The sequence below is a fragment of the Buteo buteo genome, chromosome 1 (assembly GCF_964188355.1).
Source record: "Buteo buteo chromosome 1, bButBut1.hap1.1, whole genome shotgun sequence".
Classification (NCBI taxonomy): domain Eukaryota; kingdom Metazoa; phylum Chordata; class Aves; order Accipitriformes; family Accipitridae; genus Buteo; species Buteo buteo.
In genome coordinates, this window is record NC_134171.1 from 3,139,253 (window position 1) to 3,153,132 (window position 13,880).

At 43.1% G+C, this 13,880-nt stretch overlaps 1 protein-coding gene across 1 annotated transcript in view; it reads left to right on the forward strand.

Annotated features, from left to right (window-relative positions):
• Positions 1-11,959, forward strand: part of DDRGK1 (DDRGK domain containing 1) — a 41,814-nt gene extending 29,855 nt beyond the window's left edge. Inside the window, exons 5-8 of the mRNA XM_075030502.1 lie at positions 1,895-1,933; positions 6,504-6,560; positions 7,973-8,021; positions 9,311-11,959. Of these exons, the coding sequence (XP_074886603.1) occupies positions 1,895-1,933; positions 6,504-6,560; positions 7,973-8,021; positions 9,311-9,483 (318 nt within the window). The 3' untranslated portion in view covers positions 9,484-11,959. The remainder of the gene's footprint in view (positions 1-1,894; positions 1,934-6,503; positions 6,561-7,972; positions 8,022-9,310) is intronic.
• Positions 11,960-13,880: the final 1,921 nt, after the last annotated feature.

Here is a 13,880-nt window from a genome sequence, read left to right on the forward strand (position 1 = left end):
TTGCTGTTGTCAGCTCTGCCCTAGCCATATACAGTGGGCCAGATGAAAGTAAGGCTAAATTTGGAGTTTGGTAGTGCCCAGGTATCTTGGGGGGAATTGCTTGGCTTTGTTTTTATTTTCTAGAGCAACGAAGCTGCTGTGTAATCAAATGAAAAACCAAGCTCTTGTCTTAAGGCTTCTGTTAAGAGAATTCATGGGACACAGCCTAGGTGCTTGTGGGTTGTACGCTGGAAAACTGTGCGTTCAGTGTTGCAAATGATTGCTATGGTTGACAGTATTTCAAACTTGTGCATAACGTTCTAGCATGCTCCTCCTGTGGCTGCCTGCAGATGCGCTGCTGGGGATGGTGGTTGAAATGTGATACTTGACATGATAGGACAGCAAACTTGAAAAAGTTCCACTGTTGTGGGAGGCAGCGTTCTTATTCTGTCTGCTGAAAATCTGTTAGACTCATTTTAATTGCTATCAAATGCTGAAATTGCTCTTGGGTTGTAGCTGCCAAATTTGAGCTGTCCAATGCACGTCACGATAAGGGGCTTTTTTCAGGGCATGTGCGCATTTGCTCCTCTGCTAAAGTGACCCTGTTGAATGGATTTGCCTTTAGCGTCACCAAGGGTGGCTTTGGGCTGAGGAGCTTGTAATGCATCGATACGACTTGACATTAGACAGAAGTTCTCACTATGGACGCCTTCCCATTAAGATAAATTCCTCCATTCTGCCAGGATTAACACCAAGAGAAGTTGTATCTGGTGATGGGGAACTTCCGAAGGTGTGGAGAACAGCAAAATGCATACTTTCTATTGAAAGTTCCTTCAAAAATGTGTGTCTATCCTGTTAGAAGATCAGATTATGCCTAAATATTAAATTGTTCCACTTTAGACACCCTTTAAAGCTAGAATGTGTTTATTCTCTGTGTTCCTACAGCTGCCTGTCAGGGAGAAATTAATCTTGCTATATGTGGGAACAGAGAAAGGTGGTCCTCGCTCAAAAGAGCTTGGCAGACACTTGATGGTGCCTGGATCTCAACATAAGATATCTTTGGTAGCAGTCGGGAGTTAGAACTTTTAATAGTAGGTGGTTTGAAAGTCATCTTCAGAAACAATCACAGGTACATAGTTATTTGGAGACACCAGCCTTGCAGAAATGGCAAGCCACCCTTCTGCCTTGTAGTGGATAATGTACTGAAGCATTAGTATCCTGTAACAATAGCTGACCCTGCCATGTGTTGTTGAGGCTAGTGTGCTGAAACTCGTGCTGAAAATTAGGGTCCTGAGTCCAGAGCTAAGCAGTTAATTAAGGCTGATTGATTTCCAGGGTTGCAGAGTAACTTGATCTCCTGTTAACTTAAATGCACATTGTTTGCATTGCCTTTGAAAATTGAGCTGCTTACATTAAAATGCCGGATTTCAGGTGCATAGCTTTGAAAATGGCTCGAGCTTCCACATGTGTCGCGCAGCTGTGTGCTACACTTGACCATCTGCATGAGCTAGCTGTCTCCTGAATCACTCTGTACTTTACCTCTGTACAGAATGTCCTCAGTGTGTGTATGTAACTTAATACACAATGCACAAACTCACCCAGATGTGGTTATTTCAGGGTATGTACGATGTGAAGAATAAAAGATTCAAAGATTTCCCTTCAGAAAACACTTAAACACAAATTGTACTTGAGCCATATTCTGTCTTAGAAAACACCTATCATAAATTCCTAGTTAAGATTAAATATAAATAGATATAGAATTTTTTTTCCAGTTCAAAATCTCAGTCAGCATGTATGTTTAAAATTTCAGAAGCATGCAAGCTAAACACTTTTGTAATATTTGTACTCGGCAAGTTTGCGATGCATTTAATGTTTGTGAATTTAAAGTAACAGTTGTTTCCCTTGCTGTATCCAGTCTCGCAGCTTTCTAATGGAATTTCTCCAATATGTTAAGGTAAGCTACCATTGGTCTTTCTCCTCCTTCCATACTTGTTAGATTGTGTAAAATATCTTTGTCTGAGCTGAGTTGCAGAAAGAAGGGAAATCTTTACTTCCTCTTTGATTTACTTGAGTATTCAACAAGTAACAAAAGTGATACCTTAGATAAAGTCTGCATTATTTACTTAACCATGCATGAGCATGTCCATCATTGTTAAAATGGTTTGTAATTATAGCATTGTCTTGGCTTTTTTGGTCAGGATTGTAGCTCTTACCCTCTTTCCTAAGGATAGGCGTTATAAACTCTAGGCCTGGTGGATCACCCTTAGAATTTATGAAGAGCAATGTTTGCTGTTGATTGGGCTTTGGGACACTCAGGCTTTTTGTTTGTGAACATCAGCTACTGATTTAGAAAACAATCTCTACATCGCAGCTCAGCATGAATGAGAATTGCTGTACCAGCATGTGGTCTGCTGTGCAGGATGTGTTTGTGTCTGAAACACTGGCCTTGTAAAGGTCAATCCAACTTTTCATGTGATTTCTTTTCTGTTTTTTATCTGTGCAATTTGCAATGCTGTCTTAAAGTTTGGATGGGATATTTAAGAAGAAGATGGCTTGTTTTTAACAGGGTGTGTTATTCTTCCTTTCATGATATTGTATGGTTGGTTATTTAAAACCTGTGGTGTGTTTGTGAGGATTTCCACTTTTGATCTGTAAGGACAAGTGCTTATTTCTCCACTATTGGTATAATGGTCAAATGCATTTTTCTACTCTTACTCTAACAAAAGTATGCAAATCTTTTGTCCTAATTAATCCCTTTTCTCCTTTACTGGAAACTGGACTCTTCTCTGGCAATGTATGGCATGTGTGTGAAAGGCTTCATTAGTAAGCAAATCGCTTGCATGCTTAGCGACCTCCTAATTGTTTTGTTAATCCAGAATCACCCACTCTGGGCCAGTTTTGCATGTCCATTATCCCAGCAAAACCCTGGACTTAACAGATTTGTCTCATGGGTAACTCTCCCCAAGAAGTCAGTTTGAGTGATTGCCATGTAAGTCTGAACAATGGCTCGATCATTCCAGAGTCTAAGGTGCAAGCACCTTTTGCTGTGCTGCTCTCTGCCTCCTGGGTCACTGGCACTTTTGGTGGTTTATCCCATTGCCATCGGGCCACAGTGAGAGAGGCTGCTAGGTTTGCATCTGTCAAGTGCTTTCTGATCAGCGTGATCTCTGGGGGTAATCTGGAAATGTCTAAGCTAGTAGTGCTCAGAGTTAGGACAGATCTTCATTGCTGAAGCCTAAACGAAAATAGCCCCTGTTCAGTAACCAAGTCCCCAGCATAAGCCAGTCAACTCTGATCAGAAGCACCACCAGAAGTGGATGAGACAGCTGAGAATAGATTGGCAAAGCTATGGGTGACATGTTTAAAGAGCCTAAGTAAAACCATGGCATGATGATGAACCATCAGATGGCACGTTTCATTTTGCAGCCATGCAGCGATTTCAATATTCTGTTTTCCACAGAAGCCAGAGAGATTTCTTTGAAAGGGAGGGAAGTTTGAAATGGCCACGACTGTTAAGACCACCCTCTGTTTCAATTACTATCTGTGGAAATGGACTACGTGGTACGGTGTGATCCCAGTTCACCCGTTCCCATCTAAGGCTTTCAAGATACAGCCAAGCTGTGAATTAAGGAAAATGTGCTGTTCTTTATCCTAGGGCAGCTTGTTTATCAATAACATTAGGTAGAACAATAGGATATTTCAATGTCCCTTGGAATCTTCCGCTACAATTGGGAGGGCTTCCAAGTAGGGTCTGATTCTGCACGTTGCTCTGGTGGTTGTGATGGATGGAACGGATTAGTCACAAACTCTCAGTTCGGTGTTTAAGCACATATGTATAGTTTTATATTAGTCACTTCTACTTGACGTCAGAGAAATTAAGCACAGGCTGAAAACCTAATTCAGAAGTGTTTCAACACCTGATTTCCTATGTAGAGATGAGTTGCAGAACTGGGGCATTGCTTTCTTTTACAAGTTTTAGTTGCCTTTTAAAATCTTGAAAGTATGCTTAATATATAGATTATGTATTGCCCTCATCTTCCGTTCTATTCACAGAAACTGTTGACTTGCATCAAGAAGCAGTGCTAAGCTGCTAGTAGCAGTCTGAAAAACATATAAATTAAAAGAGCAATTGGCATTTTAAAAAAATAAAGTTTAATTTAGCTCTTCTGTTGAATAACTTATTTTACTGGTGTAACTGACTGGAGATAGCTCACCCCATGCTTCATTCCTAAGGGTGTTTGAAGTAAAATGTAGCCTCTTTTCTCCAGCTCTGCCTCATGGGATTGTTTTAAATGGGATTTTTCTTAAAGGTATCAAAAGGATTGTCGCCCCCCAATTCTGCTTTTCTGAAAGTTGAGCATCTCCCTTCCTTTGAGGCTTTCTAATAACCCTTCAACCTCAATCTGACTGCTGCAATGTCACCACCTCACACCTCAGGCTGTGGTATTGTCTCTGATGCAGGAGCCGTCCTGTGTGTTTGCTTCTTATGGTGGCCAGTCCTCAAGTTACAGACTTGACTGCTTTGCTCTCAGAGGAGCAGAATAACCAATTCTTAATGGGAGCCTTATGGTTTTCCTTAGCAGTGCTGTAGCTGCACGACACACCTTACAAACCAGATCTGTGGGCTCTCTGAGCACTTCAAAAAATTAATAATGAAGTGGGTGGAGGTTATAGAGTAGCTGAGCAGTTCCCTTGCTGTGGAGCACTAGCTCTTTGGCCCAGGGAAATATGAGCCTGCACTTTGTCCATCAAACCGTTCTCACCCAGCTTGACAGTGTATCATTGAACGCATCTGAATTACAGCCAGTGAATTGAAACAGCAAACTACATTTGAAAGGGATAGCAAAGGACTCAGAGGCTTTACCCCTTCCTGTTTTTCCTTTAAGAAAAATGATGCTACCAGATAAGGAAAAAAAAATCCTACTCATCTTAATCCTGAGAGCTCTTGCTCTGTTTCATCCCTTGCTGAGGACAGCAGCAAAATCCTACCTAAAATTAAATTAATTCAGTAAAATGTGTATGTGTATATGTTGCTCTATGAAAGTTAAGCCTGTCTCTAAAACGTGAAGCATGTGGTGAAGTGTTTTGTTCAATTGGGACCTCACAATGTCATTATATTTCAGAGTGTGTGTGGGGAATGCATCCTAATTCTACCCCACCCTTTGGGCTCTTACTCACAGCAGGATCCATCTTGGAAATCTTCCACTAAGCTTGGTCATTGAGGGTGAATATCTTTAAGTGAAGGTTTAAATCCTGTTTTTCTTGTTTATGTGGCTTTGCACCCCCCCTGTCCCTTTAAAAGAAGATGTGACGAATCTTGGCAGTTCCCAGCTCTGAGAACTGAATTCCATGGACTGGTTCCAGTTCCATGCGTTCAGTCCATGGTATTCAGTTCTCTAGCTTGGCTGCATCGAACTTCACTACTAAGTCTGTGCGTGGCTCTTTTTGTCTCATTTTATTAATGAAAAAGATTCATCTGTTTCAGCCTCTCTCTATTTCTTCAATGTCCTTCCAGTGTACTTTCAAGATCAGAAGCAAATGCATTTATTGTTTGAAGTATTGCATCTGATAATGTAGATGTAGCTCTTGTGGCTGTACATATGTGGCTGTTAGGAATGTAGTCCAGTATGTTAACTGAACAGTTTTCAAAAGTTTTGTATTTTCCACATTCCATAAAAACAGTGCATCTTCTTACTGCATCTAAACAGATGAGTTTCTAAAACTTTTGCAGATAAGAAAACAGGAACCAAGTAGCTCCAGATGAGTGCACCAGGTGTTTTCTCTGTAATTCTCTGGAGCTACAGAGAAGCATAAAACCAGATGTGACTGCATCCTGACCGAGAAAGGCTGCAGTAAGAATCTCTTTCAAAAGCAAAATGAATATTTGCAGTTCCTGCTTCTGCCTTTGTTCTCAGAGATCATCCTGCTGCCTGCGCAGGACTGCACTAGCAGTATGCTTCCAGCACTGACAATTTTAATAAGGTGTTCACTTGCTTAGGAAGGTTATTATGGCATTAATACACATGACATTAGTAAAACAGACTAAAGGACTTAATGCTGCCAGTCTTGTCTGGATTTTTATGCATGCACTGATACATACCAGTGATCGTTTTAAAAAGTACTTTGAAACATCTCTCAGACAAAAAGGGATCTTGCTAAAGCATACTGGAAATTAGAGGTAGCAGTTAAGAAACTCAGGTGGCAGGGAGAAGAGAGCCAGGGCTGTTTATTGTGCTTTTGCTCATCCTGTCCTCCTAATATAAGAAAAGGTTCAGGATGGATGCTGGCAAGTGTAATTTGAGTCTTCACTTAAGTGGGTCAGAGCATCTAGTCTTTCCACAGAGCAGACTGGTTTAAGTAACTTAAGTTAGAGGTTTTTGTCAGAGAAGAGTGCTTACTAGGAAAAGTTAGGTAGAATGACAGGTTCTGCTTTGTCTATTAAATGCATTTTTTATTTGAAAGATAAAGAAACAGGCTTAGCCTCTAATTCATCAACTGCATGTAACTCTTGTTTGTTTCCCTAGAAAACAAAGGTAATCCAGCTGGAGGACTTGGCTTCACATTTGGGTTTACGAACACAGGTAAGTACTAACTTTTGGTGTGCCAGTACAAGAAATGAGTTTAAAATGACAGGAGAGACAGTGAGTCAATAAGGGTAACATGTATGCAAGTGTCTTGACGTTACTGGAAATGCTTGCACTTTGGTGATTTTCAGCAAAATCAGCCCTAAAAATGTGGCCATTCATCAAAGTAGCATCCAGCCAGTGAAGGATTGTTGGCTTACAGGATTGTTTCAGTGAAAAGTGCTCAGTCTGCCTCTTGCACAGCTGCCTGTTGGCTAATGGATCCTGTAGTGTTTGCAAATCTAGTAATAGAGCAATTCAGGGTACTTGGGAATCAAAAGCAAAGCTAGAAGCAAATTCAGATGCTGCCTGCATGATTAGACAATGTTGTTATGTTTGCAGACAATCAATAGATGAGCTGGTTTGCTCCAATTGCTTGTGTATTCTTCAAGCATTAAAGAATTTGTATCTTCTGGTGCCTTACTTAAGGATATTGTCCCTCTCAGCACCATAGAAGACTGTCAAAGTGAGCTAGCTCATGGTGTGAGATCTGTACTATTTTTTTTTCTCATCTGTCCTCTTTCTGTTCTTTAAACATTTTGTGTTTTGACTCTGAAGAACAGTTGTGGCTTGGTTTATTCTAATTTGAGCACATTTGACATATATTTCAAAGTGACCAATGTTTTCTGTTGTTCTGTACCTAATCCAATCCTGGGGCGCCCCTTCACAGCAGTTTACACTGCTGTAAGTCCAAGCTGCTGTGCCTCTGCCTCTCTCTTAAACCAGAACTTCATTTAAGCATGTAGTGAGTCAGTTAAGGGAATTTATCTGGTTGAAATCTAAACTATAATTTGCTTCTACAGTCACATAAATACAAGAAAGGGAGAGAGGCAGAACTGTGGAAACCAAGGCTTAGATACTAGCTTAAAGTGTATTGGAACTGCATACTTGGAGTAACTATAGAGTTCAACGAGTTGTTGCTTTGGATTGGTAAAAGAGGTTTCCTCTTAAATGGAGCAGGAAAAAATATAAAAAGCTCTGGAATGTATTGAGTATAGCCAGGTTCTTGGAGAAGTACCTCAGTGTACTTCATGGAACTTGCGTGTTGCATTGGCACTATATAGCCTTTCCCTTGGAAGATTTCTATAACCAGCCCCCGTTCCTTGAAACAGCCAGGTAACTTAGCAATAAAAGACACTTCGGGTAGGGAAGTTATTTGAACACCCCAAAATGCAGAAACTTACTTCATCCTCCGAAGGCCAAATGGCTTGTTGCATCTGTCTGTGTGGAAGTACTGATGTGTATCCTTCACTGAAGTTTTAACACTGAGGAATTAAATGTAAGCCTCTATCTGTAGTTTATCTGAACATGTGAAATGTTTTTTGCCTCCCTCTTGATCAGTTTGTTATTCCTTTTTCTCTTCTGAACAGGATGCAATTAACAGAATCCAGGACCTGATGGCAGATGGCACTCTAACAGGTGACAGCCGAAACACAAAGGAGACTTTATTGTAGCTGGTGAATAGCTGGTGCAGAAAATGCCTTCACTATGGTAGAGAGAGACTTCCAGTGTAATTTCTGTTTTAAGCAGTAGAGGATCCTAGTAGGACTTGATAAATAGATATTTTTATTATCCCTGTTTCAGCTGCCGTGAAACTACTGTTGAAAGCACTATGGGATGTGATTGCTCCTATGATACATTACACAGAAGTTGGGGGTGAATGTCCTCAACAGTTTAGAAATCAGCACAAGGCTTCTGCATGTTGACTGAGCCCTGCTGAAGGCCTTTAGGGGTTGCTGGGCAGCCAGCTGCAAATGATGTCTTCTGAAATCTGAATTTGAAAGAATCACTTGGATGTTTTGGGGTAGTTTGCAAGCCTGTTTTAAAGGTGCTGTGGCTAAAGCCAGGACTGGGGTACAGCATGCTGTGGGAGAAGCAAATATCCCAGGGCACTCCAGGATGCTGTAGTAAGTGAAGTGCTTGTTCCTAGCCACGTACCCACATAATCAAACATAATCAAATCTGTGTTACTGCTGGGCAATCTTTTTCTTTCCAAGGATGAAGTAGGGGAAGGTGCCAATGCAAACATTTATTGACCTGATACTGTGGTCGTGGCTGGGGAACAGCTATCTTGCTGGGTACATATGGATACCCATTCAAATGACCTAAAAGTACTCTGAATCAAAGCATAAGGATGTGTACTGTCCTGGCTGTATCTGTGGCCTAAAAGGCATGCCTTTTAGTGAGGCTCTCTGCCTTGCATTTGATCCTGTAACATGTTAAGAACAGAGAGATCTATTCTCACTCTTGATGGAGCAACTTGAAATATGGAAATTGAGCTTCATTCCCTTTTAGAGGGTAAGTTGGAATGGCTGCACTGGGCCCCACGGGAGCTCTGAATCACCTCCTGGACCCTCCTGCTGCTGTGCCATTCTCCACCAGCTGCCTGGGCCCAGAACATCGGCACCAAAACTTTGTACCTGAAGTAGCTGCTGTGGTACTCCCAGCTAGCTGCACACAATGAAAAGAATGTGTTACTTTGAACAAAATTAGTCTTACCAAGGCACTCGGCTATTGTCGTAGCCCTGCTCAAAGACCCAACAGTAGAGAGGAGATAAAAGCCTGACTGCTAGCACATTCTGCCTGCCCTAGATATGAAATGCAGCCTCAGCAGTTTGAACATCCCTTCCAAAAGAAGTGACTGATGTCTGTTGGGAAGTGAGAAGAGCCAAAGCGCTGACTTCAAGGTCCTTTCTTTCTCCCTGTAGGTGTGATTGATGACAGAGGAAAGTTCATCTACATCACTCCGGAGGAGATGGCTGCTGTGGCTCAGTATATCAAACAGAGAGGACGAGTCTCCATCGCAGAGCTGGCCCAAGCAAGCAATTCCCTGATCAACCTCCAGCCTGACAGCCAAGCTGTTGCTCCAACTGTGGCATGAAATTACGGCGTGAGAAAAATACAGCAGGAGTTTAACCTTTTAACGAATAAGCCACGTAATTAAAAACAAACAAGAACCCCTCTAGTCCATTCATGGTGCTTGAAGATAGGATGCAAGACTTGATCAAAAGTTTAGCTTTTCATTCTGTTAGAGCTGGTATAAAATAAGACAGCCGTTTGTACAACAGGCTAGCTAAGAACTTGGGGCTAAAATGCTCCTGTACCCCAGGAATACCAGTAATTTATAAATGTTTACTTTATCTTGGCAGTCAGTCTCATGTGGCTATACCCAAACTTCTTATTGTTTCCAGATTCTGATGTCTGTTTCAAATATATTTGGTTTTAATTGCATTCAGAATTCTCCAGGCTTGCTGTGCACTTACAGAGCTGTTGTGGTGGGTTAACCCTGGCTGGACACCAGGTGCTCACCAAAGCCATTCTATCACTGCCCCCCCCCCCCCCCCCTTCAGCTGGACAGGGGAGAGAAAATATAGCAAAGGGCTTGTGGGTCGAGATAAGGACAGGGAGAGATCACTCAACCAATTACTGTCACAGGCAAAACAGACTCAACTTGGGGAAAATTAACTTAATTTATTGCCAATCAACCAGACTAGGGTAATGAGAAATAAAACCAAATCTCAAAACACCTTTCCTCCACCCCTCCCTTCTTCCCAGGCACAGCTTCACTCCTGGTTTCTCTACCAATCCCCGCCAGCGGCGCAGGGGGATGGGGAATGGGGTTTATGGTCAGTTCATCACACGTTGTCTCTGCCACTTCATCCTCTTCAGGGTCAGGACTCATCACACTCTTCCCCTGTTCCAGCGTGGTGTCCCTCCCATGGGAGACAGTCCTCCACGAATTTCTCCAATGTGGGTCCTTCCCACAGGCTGCAGTTCTTCACGAACTGCTCCAGCGTGGGTCCCCTGCGGGGTCACAAGTCCTGCCAGAAAACCTGCTCCAGCGTGGACTTCCCATGGGGTCACAGTCTCCTTTGGGCATCCCCCTGCTCCGGTGTGGGGTCCTCTCTCCCCGGGCTGCAGGTGGAGATCTGCTCCCCCGTGGACCTCCCTGGGCTGCAGGGGGACAGCCTGCCTCACCAGGGTCTTCATCACCATGGGCTGCGGGGGAACCTCTGCTCCGGCGCCTGGAGCATCTCCTCCCCTCCTTCTGCACTGACCTGGGGGGCTGCAGGGTTGGTTCTCTTACATGTTCTCACTCCTCTCTCCGGCTGCCATTTCTGTCCATCCCAACTTTTTTTCCTTCTTAAAAATGTTATCACAGAGGCACTACCACCATCGCTGATGGGCTCAGCCTTGGCCAGCAGCGGGTCCATCTTGGAGCCGGCTGGCGTTGGCTCTGTCGGACATGGGGGAAGTTTCTAGCAGCTTCTGACAGAAGCCACCCCTGTAACCCCCCACTACCAAAACCTTGCCACACAAACCCAATACAGCTGTATAAGTTTGCGACAATGACATATACAGCCCAGAATAATAGGTGTGTAGGGGTAAGACTTGCAGATTTTATCTTCTGTATCAACACTGGAAGGATAGAGTAAAAAGAAAATACTGCAAATGTGTCTTTGTCCTTACTGAAATATATATTGAAACTCTAGAAAGGGTGCTTGCTATGTTGTGAGAACTTCCAGAGGTTACTTCAGAAAACCTTTGCTATATAAATGTTTTGCTTGGTTTCTATAATGTAAGAAGTTCGCTCGCAGCCAAGCTGCCGTATTTTTCTGTAGCCAAGAGACAGAAACACCTCCAGGGAAAGGCTAACTTGCCTCATTTATTGTGCAGGCCAATTCTTCTGATACCAACCAGATTCTGATGATTCATCCTTCGAAGTGAGAGCCAGCTCAGTGTGTCTGAAGGCCTCAGACACCCCAGCCTCATGGCCTTTGTATTCTGGATGTTTGGGGGGGGGGGGGGGTTTAATAAAAAAGTTCAGGCACTAGGAGTCATGCAATTAATGTTGCAAGTAAATGATTATTAATGTATTAATTGTAGGGGTCAGTATATTTCCTGCAGAAGAATATTTATTTTTTTAGCCTAACTGATGCTAATTCTGCTTTCTGAAATCAACAGAATCTATGTGGGTATACAGTAACTGGGGAGGGCAAGAGGTGATACGCTAGTTTTGTCTCTGCCAAACTTAGAGATAACTTGAGTAGACTAAAAGCTGCATTATCAGTGAGATGAGATAGCAATAAAACAATGGAAGGAAGCATATTTCCTTTTAATCTCTGCACTACTGCTGAATGCGATACTCTGCAGGAGTGCCGAGTTACAGTGCAGCACCACATGTTGATGTGAAAGACCGGTACATCATTACTGTGTTGCACAACGATAACCAGCAGAGAGATTACTTGAGATTTGAGGCTTGTAAAGTCTCTTAATCATTCAAAGTCTGATTTTGCCATGGTTTTTTTGTTCTGTCCTAAACTATTCTTGTAATAAACTATGTTGAAAGAATTGCAGAGATTTGTATTAGAGGTATTTTTTTCAATGTGTTAAAGGATTTTATGAGATAAAGGAGCCAGCCAGCAATGCCATGGACTCCAGCATGCTAGTCAAAGACCAGAGGTATCCCATTAAATCCACAGAAATCACTCCAAAGTACATTCAGTTTCTGTGAATGTAACAAATAACAACACGTCCACAGAGCAGAAGCAAGCTTGCGCTGCACAGCCAGTACCACTGCACCAGCAAAACTGCCCTGCTACTTTAGCATGGGCCAGCTGTCTGCCGAGAATGGTGTATACAATCTCCTCTTAGACACCTCTGTACCTTAGCTCGGACAAGATTTGTGTCTTGTAATACAAAAATAATTCAGACCATTTCATTATTGGGGTGTCACAGGACTGTGCCAAAGCCAAAAGGGTTGTTTGTGATTCGTTGACAGGTCGCAGAAAGACTGAATAAAAGCTGCAGTTTAAAGGAGGTGCTAGGCAGAAGAACGTGATAGCAAAGTATTTATTTATCGCGAGCCAAATTCACGGTCTGTTAGAGGGCTCTAACAATACAGGCGTCTCGGAAGTGCCACTTGCCTAAGCTCCTGTTTCAGGCTCTGAAGGAGTGTTTCCGTATGAAGTGAAGCATGTGAGGCAGGCAAGGTAGCCAGATCGAGCTCTTTCATGTGAGAGATGGGTCACTGAACGAGTTTTGTAGATCTTTCTGTATGTTGTCCATCATTGTGGGAGTCTAGATTTAACCTGTGGGTCCCTCCTAGTCCTGAGCTCAGACCTAATGCTAGGGTTTGGGGGTCTGTGCTTGCTTTTATCCATGATTCTCTACTAGGGATTCCCAATATTGCATTTTGGACCTGACTCTGGCCGTGCTGTTCCTAAGGCTGTGGAGTTAGTGTGTGGAAACTGCAGCACAGGTCTGGTGGTGGTCCTCGGAAGAGCTAATGCCACCTGGCTCGACCGTGTTGCATTCTCAAATGTAACATCAGCCAGGGTAAGATGTGACCGTGTAGCTATGCCAGCAGCTGGTCAGTCTGTTGTAATCCTCTTCCACCATTTCCTTTCCCGTTCTTTCCGCCCAATTGCATCGTATCAGTGTTCAGGAAAACTCATTTCACCCTCATTTTGGGGTGCTTTGTGATCTTCACTGCAAGTGAACTGAGAGGCCAGCCACTTAGGTGAGCCAGGGAAAAAAATCTAGGTAACAAAAAACACGCGTAGACTTCTGACTCTTCTGAAAATTTACGTGGAAGGAAACTGTGCTCTGCCTTGAAGAAATTGTTTCACTTGTTCAGGTTTTCTAGATTGCCCGCAGGAGGGAAGGACAAATAGGTGTTGGTGCCCTGACCCACAGGTCCCGTTCAGCCCTATGCCTTGGGGGACAGCCACTACTATTAAATTGTAACGGATTTCTCTATTAAAGAGCGTTAACAATATTTTCTGGGAATCCACTTACAAAGTCCAAGAAGACAGTTTAAAACTTTGAATACAATTACTTCAGGCCATTTGTTTCGATGGTTTATAAATGAAGCAATTCAAATCTATGCTGCTTCTTAAATCTGTGTTCATGGCCCCAAAAATTATTTCACTGACAGAATCGTGATAACTCGCAGTTCATATACCCCGTGAGAAGAAACACCTAACGGGAAGGCAGTTACCCCACTGGCATTAAATTAGGGGACACCCCTGGGTGCCGTGGCCGAAATGAGGGGTGTCCCCAGTGTCCTGGGTGAGGACGGAGGCTGAGGATGCTGTCGGAGAGGTGGAATGGTCCATCGGCACCCCGGGTGCTCTCCTCTCCTCTGTTTAAAACTGGCCCTGACCCTCTGTTGCAGGGAACCGCAGTCCTGCAGGACGGTACAAGATCTGCCCGACTCGTCCGGAGCACCCATCCACCCCACCTGCTTATGGAAAATTTTACTGCATCCAGCAC